Genomic DNA, 13226 nt, shown 5'->3' on the forward strand with positions numbered 1-13226 from the left:
TAGGTGGTTGCTTCTCCTGATAATTGAAATAACAAATATCCAAGGAGGAGTGTATTTGGGGATAGAATGGATTGAATGTTAAATACACTGACCATGAAATACCTAAGTATTGGATTTTTAGATAGGAGATGCTTGGTAGACAGATGACAGTATAAGTCGACTGCTCAGAAAAGGAGTCATGATCTAGGTACAGGTTGAAAGCACGGGAGTGATTGAGATCACCTAGAAAAAGAATGAGATAGAAAGGGGATTGAGGAAGGAGCTGAGAAGTTCTTAGCCTTGGTTTATGTTGGAATCAACTACAGAGCTTTTCAAAAAAGAAAGCTCCCTAGGCCCCGCCTGGGTGTTCTGAATCAGATTCTCTGGGATGGGGTCTAAACAGATTCTGAGTAGAGGAGGAGCCAGTGGAAGAGATGTGAAAGATAGGTCAGAGGAAACGGACGAGGACAGGAAGTATCACAGAGAACAAGCAAGGAGAAGATTTAGCCAAGAGAGGCCCCTAGTTGGGGGCTAGTCAACAGAAGGTCACTGGTGACCATAACAGGATGCATTTCAGGGCAGTGGTTGCGGAGTTCGCAGACGAAGGCCCATTCTTTGAGCTCGTGGTTCCCTGTGTCCGCCATTTGCTCAGTTTCACTGTCACCCTCGTTCCTTTGAATCTGGTTACCAAGTAGCTCAGTGGTTTGACAGATTGTCCTGTGCCTCTTTCAGATCAAGTGTTCCCTCCAAAGTGCAACATAGGGAAGAATTTTCTCTCACTCAATTACCTTGCTGAGTACCTTCAACCCAAAGCAGCAGAAGGGTGTGTGATGTCCAGCCAGCCCCAGAATGAGGAAGTACACATCATCGAGCTAATCACCCCCAACTCTAACCCCTACAGGTAAGTGAGTCTAAGTGTGTGAGTGTGAGAAGAGATGAAAGTAAAGGTCTTCCTTGACTTGAGGCAGGGAGAGGTGCAGCCCATCCTACACAGGAGGAAAGGTAGCCATTGATGCTTCAGGTGTGTTTGGCCAGATGTGTTTCACAGAAGCTTTGAAGAAGAGACTAAAGGCACCAGTGGTACATTTTATATTCTGCATCTGTCCCTAGATCCCAGATATTTCAGATGAATTCCTGAAGCCTGTTCCGAACTTCTGGGTGTTAATTACAGGACACAGTCACTCTTGCTTCATCTTTATCACCTCTGACTAAGGTTATCCCTGATAGGAAAATTATAAAATATGCCCTATTAATATAATTATCATCTTAGTAACCTTCTGTTTTTAATAAAGCTGTGTTTATGGTGTCCTTAGAGCACTTAGGCACTCAGAGCTGTTTGCTTTAAATCTGTGTGTGTGTGTATGTGTGTGTGTGTGTATGTGTATGCGCATGCATGTGTGTGGTGGAGTGGCTCTTCATGGTGCTATACCAAAGAGCCATTCGATAGAAGTTGCCGCTCCCTTGTGTGCTTGGTGTGTGTGTGTGTGTGTGTGTGTGTGTGTGTGTGTGTGTGTGCTGGAGTGGCCCTCCATGGTGACATACCAAAGAGCCATTCGATAGAGCTTGCCTCTCCCTTGTGTGTTTGGTGTGTGTATGTGTGTGTGTGTGTGTGTGTGTGTGTGTGTGTGTATGCTGGAGTGACCCTCCATGGTGACATACCAAAAAGCCATTCAATAGAACTTGCCTCTCCCTTGTGCGCTTGTTCTCCCCCTCAGCTTCCTACCCCCGGACTGGAAATTCGACCCTCCCTATCAAGAATAATTAGGGAATTAAAAAAAAGAAAAAGGAGAAAAAATAGGTTCTTTTCCCACATTAGCCTGCATTTCACCCTCCTTCCTTTGCGTCTGGACTGGTGACTTAAAAATTTAAATTTATATTGTAGAGGGATTTCGAGGTTAAACTTCTAATCAGGGTTTGACTTTAAAAGTGTGTAAGCTACAGATCAGTTTTGGTAAGATTCCACTCTGTCCACTTGAAGAATTTTGTAGAAAGTGAAAAGGGAATGGGAATAGGAACAGTCTGGTGAATGTGCTTCGATGTCAGGCCTGAGGCTTCATTGGAATATACCATGCATTTTATGCTTTACAAGTGTGTAAAGCTGAGATGGAAAGAAAGACTGTTTCCTTAAATTCAGAATGACAGGGATGTTATTGTTTAGTAAAAAATTCTCTTTTATACGAATTCTTAGAAGTTTGGGTTGTGTTGATCAATTTTCCAGTAATCACTTGGTTGACCATCTGTTTTCTTTATTTTAATAACCTTATATCCAGAAGTTTGGGAAAGTAAATGCAGATACGATCCTGTAGCAATTGTTAATGACTTAAGCAAACCTTATGTAAATCAAGAAATTCTTTAGCCTTTTGTCTCTTATTTTACTCTGAAGTTTCCTAATTTTTTTTTTTACCACCATGCTTCCCTTCTCCCCACACCCCGCCCCCAACTCACCAAACTGCCACCTACTTCAGTTTTGAAGGAATTTGAGCATATAGCCAAATGGGAATCCTGTACATCAAAGGTGTTAAAGGTTGAAAAAGCAACAATACTGCTTCAAAAGTAAACTCTTCTGGTTCGTTCAAGTCCACTTCAAACAGTGGCTGCATTAAGTAACCACCTCTTTTCTATCAAAGAAGAGAAAAACTTTAGTGACTAATTATCAGCAAGCATATGTTTCTGTTGTTATGTAAAACAATTTTGTTGTGTGTGCAGTAACAATCTGTTTTGCACATGTCATTGGCCTGGGATCAACTCCAGCTTTTTAATCAACTGGCCAGACACTAGAAACATGAAGACTTGGAAGAGGGGAGATAGTTGCAACTTTCTGGCATGTAGGTCTTAACTTTGCCTTTGTTTTCCATTCACAGTGCTTTCCAGGTGGATATAACAATTGATATAAGACCTTCTCAAGAGGATCTTGAGGTGGTCAAAAATCTCATCCTGATCTTGAAGTGCAAAAAGTCTGTCAACTGGGTGATCAAATCTTTTGATGTTAAGGGAAGCCTGAAAATCATTGTAAGTTGGTGGAGCATGTCTTTTGTTTTGTTTAGATGAATGACAACAATTTAAGCTGTGCTTATATGTGTTATTTTTAAAGTTTCTGCCTCTTTGGACTCTCTAAGCTCTGTCAATTATTTTTCACTTTGCAAAATAGGATGCTCCTAGAAAATAGGTACGGTTGTTCAAACATGGCCTCGGATTAAGACAGACCCAGGTCTGAGTCCAGGTAATCCCACTGTGACCTTTGGCAAGTCCCCTAACCTCTCTGAACCCCAGCTCCCTCATTTGTGAAATTCCTGAAATATATTAGTATGCTTTCCACTAATAGTAAGTGTAAAGTAATGAACACAATTAAGCCTTCATATTGAGCATCCCAGAAGGACTTCAGTGTCACAATACCGAATATCAGCTTTTATTTTGGAGTTAGGTACTTAGAGAAAGTATGGACTATTAGGCTGACCCCAGCTCACATCGTTGACTTTTCTTTTTGAGTTAAATACGAAATATTGGCATGTCTTTTTGCTTGCTTCCAACTCCTAAGTGTGAAACACTGATAGAAGAATCACAGTAAGTGCGAAGTCAGTGAAATGATGCTGGACAAGTCTACTCCAGCTTGTTCCTAAGGCCCTCTATTTAATAGAGATGTAAGCACAAGGCTTAGCCCATTGGCATGATGGGCAAACAGCAGCTGGTTTCCTCAAAAGTTGAATGTTGAAACTTGGTAAAGTAAATCTTATCTCAAATATGCTTAGGCAATAACTATTTGACTGAATTATATTGAAAGTTAAAGAAAAATCCTCCTCCCTATTTTTTAAGAAGATAATTATCTCTTTAGTATCTCTTTTGTGGGCTCAAATTTTTTTTGTTGTTGTTGTTGACCAATTTCTCTTTTAGTACCTGCACTGAATAAGCTGAAGTGGGTTTTATGTTTTCAGTATTTTGGGAGAGGGATGCCCTTGGTTTCGGTATTATTCATTCATTCATGGCACCTTCCGTGTGATACCACAGTGAGCAAAGCCAACAGTTCCCTTGGCAACGTCATGTAAAAGCACTCACCAGAGGCAGCAGGCAAAACCACTAGCACACATATTTTAATTTTAAAGTAATCGTTTCTGGTTCCCGTGGGTTTTTTTTTTTTTTTTTTATAACTTTGCTAGGATCCCAGTGAGCCATCGTTTGTAATGGTGATACATTAATTTGTTGTCAAGCCCAAAGCCTAGCCATGATCTGAAGTCAGAGATGTTTTGATTGCCTTCTCTGGCATGGCATGAAGGGTGTTGGTGACCTAGGCTGTCTGCTGCTTTTGCTGCCTGGCACACCGGCCAAATGTTTTTAATTTCAGAATAACAAAAACAGGAAAGGGAATCATGCTTTGAAAGGCAAAAACATACGGTACATTTTAATTCCCTGCTGGAGTTCTTGTGTAAATATTCTTTCAGCCTTGACCCTGCGATGGCTCTTTCTCTCCCTGAGTATGTGTGCCTGGTCCATGGCAGTCCTGGAGTTCACTTTGAATGTCCCCATCTCTCATATGAATCAGAAAGGCTAGAAATGAGATTGCTCATCCCAGTGCAAGATCTGTTTATGTTCCTCTCCTTGGCTGTACTCTTGTTCCAGGCCAATTTTGGACAATGCATGACAACATTACTAAACAATTAGGTAATGTTTCATGATGTTCTTTTTTATTCTCCCAACCAGTTTATGCTTTGTGATTTTCTAATTCCCTGTTTCAGATGTGAATTCTGACTGTGCTGTGAGGGAAAGGTACCTGCTCCTACAAAAGTTTAAATTACTGTTTAGAAAGGGGGCAATGGTTTATAGAAACCTTGTTTCTAGTATTTCCTTTAGAGACAGCATAGTGGAATGGAAAGAATCTTGACTTTGTGCCAGACAGGGCTAGATTTAAATCCCATCTCCAATTACTACTCCTAGTAGATGTTGTGCAATCTGACTGATGAACACTGAGTCTGTTTGGTCACCTGTGAAATGGGCATGATGATAGTACTCACCTTGAGTTTGTGGTTCATTAGCAGCTGAGTTCATTTGTTTGTTCATTTATTTGCCAAGTACTTGTTAAGGGCCTATAGGATATTTCACCTAAAGCACTGGACACAGGGCCTGCACATGTAAGTTCTCAGCTACGTATGTTGCTTCTGTGAGTCTTAGGTTCTCCTTCTCTAACAGGAATGGTAATGCTTATCTCCTTATATTTTGGAAGAGAAATAAGATAATATATGCCTAGCAGAATGCCTGCCATAAAAAGGGGGTTCATCTTCCTTCCATAAATAACTCTTTCAGAGTGTCTATGGGAACAATTAGGGCACTTCTCTAAACAAGGTGAAAAGAAAGAAAAATGTCTACTAAGGGAATTGTAAGGATCCTGATGGAGTAATTTAAAGAAGAGCACCATTAAACTTGGATGTCTTATGCATGTGTGTGTCGGGGTGGGACATGGGCAGAATGTGCCCTCCAGATGACAAAATGGTCAAAAGAGGTGCAAAGAGCCAGGCAGTGGGCAAGAGTGGGAACATTGGAGGTGTCTACATTGCCTTGTCCAGCCCTGGCTCTTTTCTCAGGTCCTGTGTAGACCATGCATAATCACTTTTATGGTAGGAAGAACCTCTAAAACATAAAAGAATAGATGGAGGAAACTTGTTAGAGGTTTCCTCTTATATTATTTCATGTGGCCTCAGGACTTCAGGGTTGATGATGGGCAGCTTGTTCTTAGAGAAGACATTTTTTAAAATATCAGTGGGCATATGCACTATGCTCTCTGGCCATTCCCTTCCCCAGTCCTCCCTCCCCTATACCATCAGTTCAGATGCAAATATGGGGGAGTGTGGGGGCACTTAGACTTAACTCCTCATCTTTCATGAAGATATGGCTGGGAAAGATGGTAGTGGTTTTTGGAGACCCCCCTTGTACACCTGCATTTGGAGTAGCTCCACTAAAGCTGGAAAAAGCCTAGGGACTTCCAGAAGTACAGTGTGAGAATTTGCTCAAAGCTGGGAACCAACTTGTCTGCCATTGTCCCAAGCCTTGCTGCCTTACAAATGTGTAGATAGATGTCGAGTCTTCAGTTCCGAGACAATCAAAATGAGATGTGTTGACAGCTCCTAGATTTAATGTGGAAAGGTGTAAACAGCTCATTCCACATTAGTACAAAAGGACAGGTGGCAGTTATGGTGATAGTGTTCTGGAAATACGATATTCTCTCAGCTGTTCAACAGTATGAAAGACGAGGGCAGATGAGGGCAAGCAGTATTGTTTAGGCCAATTGTCGTGATTCCAGCCAATCAAAATGACATGTAGCTCTAAAAAGGCAGGAAGAAGCTGTACCTAAGAAACTGCTGTTGACTAAATGAATAAAAAGTTCTAAGAATAAATCGGATCTTTCATTATCTCATTTTAGCCTCTTTCCTTCCTTCCTTCTTTGTTTCTTTCCTCCCTAACCCTTCTTTACTCTAAGGAGTTTTTTTTCTGAATTGGAGTAAGAGCTAAAATATTCTGAATCTGTTAAACTGAGTTTACAAATGGCCGCAGAAGTTGGTTAAAGTTCTGTCTGGTTCCTTTGCATATAGTATTTGTGACTGGTGAGTCTGGCAGTATTTCCACACATAAGCACTTTAGGTAATAGAAAAATATACTGAATGAGATCCTTTAAGCTTTGAGTTGAAATATATGTGGCTTCAGCCAATATCCCACAACCACACAGGCCAAGAGAACTTAGAGCCTGTGAATCTTTTAGGGTTTTACAGTGGGAAAGGATTAATATTTAGTCATGTTAGGGGCAAACAGAATGGGAAACAAATGAGGAATTTAGGAAAAATGCTGCATGCATGCAGGAGAAAATCACTGGGCATGGAAATTAAAGTGATTTTTATACAGCATGAAAATGGTGTAATCTGCATGCTGGAAGGGCTTTCCAGCCCTGTTGATGCAGTTGTTGAAAATATGGTGGCTTCCCTTTGGGGTCCCCTCTGCAGCATTCAGCTCTCTCACCCTCTGACAAGAGCACTGCCACAGGAGTCAGCAGTTGATGTATAAATTTACCTTCCATGTCCTTGTTGAATAACCTGGTTGAGTAGAGTCCATTTATATCCTTTTCCAAAAATATTTCTATCATTTTTATTTTGTAATTGATTATCCAGTGAAAGCTAGTCTTTTTTTTTTTTTTAAGGCAGGGTCTCCCTCTGTCACCCAGGCTAGAGTGCAGTGGCATGACATAGCTCACTGCAACCTCTAACTCGTGGGCTCAGGTGATCCTCCCACCTCAGCCTCCTTAGTAGCTGGGACTGCAGGCAAATGCCACCATGCCTGGCTAATTTTAAAATTTTTGTAGAGATGGGATCTTCCTGTGTTACCCAAGCTCATCTCAAACTCTTGGGCTCAAGCAGTCCTTCCGCCTCAGCTTCCCCAAATGCTAGGATTATAGGTGTGAGCTGTTGTACCCACCCCTGAAAGCTAATCTTAAGACCTACTTGTATTACTGGATAAAACAGTGATACTTAAGGGGAGAGTAACCTAAATTAATTAATTAATATTTAGAATAGAAGATATAAGTATATTTGGTTAGTAGAATTGGCAAATGAATACAATTATAGACTTGCTAATTGATCATACATTTTAGATGAAATATAAACATTGGTTGTTTTACCGTGTGGAATTTAATCGTTTATATAGATGGGATAGTCTCCACACTGAAGTACAGTCTTGAGCGTATAATATGATTCAGTCAGTGAGGGACCACATATACGACAGTGGTCTTATCAGATTGTAATACCATATTTTTACTGTACCTTTTCTATGTTTAAATGCACAAATACCAACCATTGTGTTACTACTGCCTACAGTATTCAGTGCAGTAACATGCTGTGCAGGTTCGTAGCCTAGGAGCAATAGGCTGCACCATATAGCCTAGGTGTGTAGTAGGCTGTACCATGTAGGTTTGTGTAAGTGCACTCTATGATGCTCACACAATGACTAAATCACCTAATGATGCATTTCTCAGAACACATCTCCATTGTTAAGTGGGTGTAAGTGATTGTGCTATCTTTCATTGAAATCTAGGGGAATAGGAAGTGGAAGCATGGGAATTTGAGGGCAATGTAACATGTCTGTCTGTATACTTTGTATGTCATTTTAAGTAAAAATAAGGGAAAGTTTATTATACATAAGTACTGTGTGTGTTAATAATTTAAACATTAGACTAACTGTATAGTTATAGACTAGGTATACTTAGTATGTAACTACTTACATGTCATTGGATGATTTTTTTTATCAGCATAGGCAATACAAATAGTATGATCAAGCAGCATGCGTAGATGTCTTTTAGTCTGCTATTAAAGGTTTCTCACATCATCGTTCTTAGCCCAAGGAAAATAGCGGTCAAAAGAATAAATAATTCCCTCATATACAATATAGAATCTACTTATTTAAGATATTTAATTTTTATTATCTAAAGTACTGTTTAATTTTAGACTCATGAGTGATTGTTTTGCTATATCTTCAGGCTCCTAACAGTATTGGCTTTGGAAAAGAGAGTGAAAGATCTATGACAATGACCAAATCAATAAGAGATGACATTCCTTCAACCCAAGGGAATCTGGTGAAATGGGCTTTGGACAATGGCTATAGTCCAATAACTTCATACACAATGGCTCCTGTGGCTAATAGATTTCATCTTCGGCTTGAAAATAATGGTAAGTTAGAAGTTTTTTAAGTTATGTAAAAAATATCCCCCAAATGAAGCTTTTCCAGTGAGGAACTGTCATTTCAGCTTATATGTTGCTGTTTTTCTCTTGCACATTTCAATAATTTGACTACTTTTTATCAGAAGGCTTAAAATTACCTAGACAGAGATTTTGAGGAAACTGTAATACAGATTTTCAGTGACATAGAGTTGAATGCATATTCAGAGAACTTCATTATAGGTTATCTTTAGTGCGATTACATTAGGTTCTTCTCTCTGAGACACCTAATGACCACTTATGGCTGAGAATACAGAAGAGTTAAGACTGCAGGAAAGAAGTTCATGGTCAAAGGCTGTATCTTTTAGGAACATAGTCACGAGGACTCATACTTGGGCGTTCATACCCAGAGGGATGGCAGGAGTTACTACCCCAGCTGAATGGGGTGGAAAGCAGAGGCTCAACAAATTCTGGAGGTTTTCTGGAGTCTTCTAGCTAGCATGACTTGAAACCCTAGTTTTCTGATCCCTAGACCTGTTCCTAAGCTCATAGTACCGCCACTGAGTGAAATGCCAAAGAATAAAGATTAGGAGTACAGGTTCAAGCCCCAGCTCTACCATTTAGTCACTGTTTGGGGAGAAGTTGCTTCACCTCTGAGCCACAGATTTTTCTTCAGTAATAAGGGGAAAATAATAGGACTGACCTTACAGGGTTGTTGTGAAGGTTTTTGTGAAAGTACGAATTAAAAACCCTACAAAGCTATGACTTATTTTGGACTCTTACAGCTCTAGCGTCCTTTCCAAAGAATACTATTAAAGGAGAGATAATGTCCAACTGTCATCTTCACTTCCAGCTTCCACTGAGATGGATTTGACCTCAAGTATACATCAGTTGGCCTTAGATAGTAGATATAAAGAATACTGGGGAAATTATTATTTTTTTAGTTGTTAGAAATACGACAAAATATTGAGTATTGATTGTATGGAAATACATCTCTCCCTTTGAAGGAATAAATGTGTCTACGCAGCTATTTCTTTTTTTTTTTTTTTTTTTTTGAGACGGAGTCTCGCTCTGTTGCCCAGGCCAGAGTGCAATGGCGCAGTCTCGGCTCACTGAAACCTCCACCTCCCGGGTTCACGCCATTCTCCTGCCTCAGCCTCCTGAGTAGCTGGGACTACGGGCGCCGGCCACCACGCCCGGCTAATTTTTTGTATTTTTAGTAGAGACGGGGTTTCACCGTGTTAGCCAGGATGGTCTCGATCTCCTGACCTTGTGATCCACCCACCTCAGCCTCCCAAAGTGCTGGGATTACAGGCGTGAGCCACCGTGCCCGGCCACGCAGCTATTTCTTATCTTTCAAGGGAATATGTTCTAAAAGGCCAAGGTGCCCAGATACCTGTTAAAATTTAGCTGTCAAAAAGAAGGTGTCGAAGTAATTTTAACATACCAATATTGTTTCAAGACATCCTTAGAGAAATTATTCAAAAGACTCTCTTGATTCAAGGAAAGTATTTTAGTGGCATTTGAATGGAATAATATTGCCCCATGTAACTTAAATCACAGATTTTTCTAGCTTAGACAACCTTAGAAACTGTCTACTCCATTGGCTCTCAGTCTTAGGTGCACATTGCAGTTACACATGGGGAGCCTAAAACATATTAATGATTGGGTACCACCCCAGAGAGTCTGAGTTTAAATTGTTTGGGGTACAACCTGGGCGTAGGAATATTTTTTAAAGCTCCCAAGTGATTTTCATGTGTAGCCAAAGTTAAGAACCACTGATCATTTCCAACTGCTTAATTTAAAAAATTGGAAAAGCAAATTTGAGGCACAGAGAAGCAAGCCGCTTGCCCAAAGCCACTGAGCTAGTTAGAGAGAACACCAGGAGTAGAATTCAGGCTTCTAGACTTCTAATGACCTTTATACATTGCTTATTAAAAGTCATTTTACACCTGCCCATTCTGTGCTAATTCTTCCTGTTCTGCCTGTAATGATGTTGGTTGTGGCCTGGCATCAAACACTGATGATGTTTTGCCTTCTTCTTTCACCAGCAGAGGAGATGGGAGATGAGGAGGTCCACACTATTCCTCCTGAGCTGCGGATCCTGCTGGACCCTGGTGCCCTGCCTGCCCTGCAGAACCCGCCCATCCGGGGAGGGGAAGGCCAAAATGGAGGCCTTCCCTTTCCTTTCCCAGATATTTCCAGGAGAGTCTGGAATGAAGAGGGAGAAGATGGGCTCCCTCGGCCAAAGGACCCTGTCGTTCCCAGCATACAACTGTTTCCTGGTCTCAGAGAGCCAGAAGAGGTGCAAGGGAGCGTGGATATTGCCCTGTCTGTCAAATGTGACAATGAGAAGATGATCGTGGCTGTAGAAAAAGATTCTTTTCAGGTCGGTGCAGCTGATTACAGGAGGGAAGAGAGGCTACCTCCTTTCCCATCTGGCCCTAGTCTGCGTCTGTAATTTCTCCCTATCTCTTTCATTTTTGAACTCCGGAGGCTTGATACTGTTTTCTCAGTTGGATAGGCCTACTTCCCCTTGGCTGTGATTCTCACCCGGTTCCTGTTGTTCTCAGTGACGGGGGGTGGGGGTTCCAGATCCTCGTGTGTCAATATTTTGCTATTGAATTTCCAAGGCCAACAGATACTACCCTTGGGCTGTTGAGAGGTGGACAGCTGGGAAGAGATACGTGGGGAAGGGGCACGATGCAGGCCTCTCATCGCCTGTCCTTGGAAGACCAGGCAATAGTCAGTTGTGTCAATTATACAACAGAACTGCCTGTGGGCCTCCAACCATGTCTTTGGTGGTTGTTGTTTTAGGCCAGTGGCTACTTGGGGATGGACGTCACCCTGTTGGATCCTACCTGCAAGGCCAAGATGAATGGCACACACTTTGTTTTGGAGTCTCCCCTGAATGGCTGCGGTACTCGGCCCCGGTGGTCAGCCCTTGATGGTGTGGTCTACTATAACTCCGTGAGTGTTTTCCAGAACAAAGCTTTGCCCTTTGCCAGAGCCTGGCTGTGTGCTCCCTTAAAATTAGTCTTAACATTTCTCTGAAGATGAAGAGGGTTTTTACCCCAGGCCTGAACAAAGCCAAGTGTCAGTTCTCAACAAAATGGATGTACTTTGACCCTGAACTCTTTGGTTTTATTTGTTTTATTGGTGATCTTTGGGAATTGGAAGGCCTGTTTTCTCACCCCCCCCGTTTCCATCTCCTGATGACAAAGGCTGCACTGTCAAGGTGATTATGACTTCTCTCAGTGGCCAAGCTCTACTGGCCCTTATAAGGATAAAATTTAAGGCCCTGGGCTATATGAATGAGCAGCACCTCTACACAGCTGGGCTAACCAGATGTGTGGTCTCTCTGGCCTCATTTGAGTCTTGTCCAGAAGTAGGAGAACTTCTCCCTCCTTCATGAATAAAAATCCAAAAAGAGAATTTAAAACTCGAAAAGGACCTTTAAGAAATTATTAAGTCTCTCTCCACCTCTAAGAAAGACCATACATTGAAGAAACTCTCCTACTTTTGAAGTTACTTGGAGAAAGATTCCACAGGTTTCCCCCAATGATAAACCATTGCAATAGCTAACCTGCATTTTCCAGAAATCTTTCTTCTCAGTTGGTCAAAATCTTTTCAGATTAAACCCATTCTCTTGGAGACAGAGACTAGGCAGTGAATATTAAAAGAATTTAAAATGTGAAGTTCCAAAAGAACTTTAAAGTGCTGATTTTGCATTTTGGGTTTTACTTTTAGTGGTAAAAATAAGGTTCAGAGATCCCTGTGTCCACCTTTGACACAGGGTGGGTTGGGGTTGGGGTGGGGGGTGTCTTCTTAGTGCCATATCCAGCTTTGACATGGGGTGGCGAGCTGTGGCTGCTAGTTCGACCCCATCCAGAGAAGAGAGGCTAGCAATCAGGTGCTCTGGTCAGCGTGGTTCCTGTGAGAAGTGACTGTCGCATGAACCCAAGCGTATTGTTCCTCAGAGAATCTTAAGATTGTTGGAGCCGCAAAGAACCCTAAGATGAGCTTATTCAGCTTCTTCATTTCACAGGTGAGGAAACTGAACTCCAATAAGTTTAAAAGACTTGCTTTTTTAAACTCCAGGGATGGGCTAATGGCAGAGCCAAGACGACTGAATCCAACTTCCTGATCTCCCGTCCACTAATCTTTCCTAGATACCAGGCTAGGCCCTGCTAATCTCCTTTTATTACTCAAATCATTAATTTATTAACCTTTGACCTCCTGATAATTACAGCATGAATTTTCTTTCAGTTATCTAATGTCTACAGATATAATAAATGTCATATATTACTGAAATACTTGATTATGGCATTTTAAAACCGGGGTCCAAGTTAACACCAACAAGTGGCTACAGTAATATGTCTGTTAAGAAAAAAAAAAAAAAAGATGTCAGTTGCTTCAGGAGAGAATGGCATGTAATGATCCCTTAAATTTCCTTTTTTTCTCACATACTTTTCTTTATTATGATCTTTGAGTTTAGCAATATCCTAGATGCTTCCTTTAATTGGCGTCAGTACTTTCTTTGGAGGACCTGGTACAGAGAGA

At 41.3% G+C, this 13226-nt stretch overlaps 1 protein-coding gene across 3 annotated transcripts in view; it reads left to right on the plus strand.

Annotated features, from left to right (window-relative positions):
• TGFBR3 (transforming growth factor beta receptor 3) overlaps positions 1 to 13226 on the plus strand; it is a 209672-nt gene that overhangs the window by 159165 nt on the left and 37281 nt on the right. For 2 of the 3 annotated variants that reach the window (XM_032155374.2, XM_058439581.1), the window contains exons 6-10: positions 712 to 880; positions 2841 to 2988; positions 8486 to 8675; positions 10715 to 11052; positions 11481 to 11633. In XM_032155374.2, the coding sequence (XP_032011265.1) occupies positions 712 to 880; positions 2841 to 2988; positions 8486 to 8675; positions 10715 to 11052; positions 11481 to 11633 (998 nt within the window). The remainder of the gene's footprint in view (positions 1 to 711; positions 881 to 2840; positions 2989 to 8485; positions 8676 to 10714; positions 11053 to 11480; positions 11634 to 13226) is intronic. The other variant, XM_032155376.2, reaches the window with a different exon arrangement.

This window comes from Hylobates moloch, unplaced genomic scaffold (genome assembly GCF_009828535.3).
Source record: "Hylobates moloch isolate HMO894 unplaced genomic scaffold, HMol_V3 SCAFFOLD_5, whole genome shotgun sequence".
Classification (NCBI taxonomy): Eukaryota; Metazoa; Chordata; class Mammalia; order Primates; family Hylobatidae; genus Hylobates; species Hylobates moloch.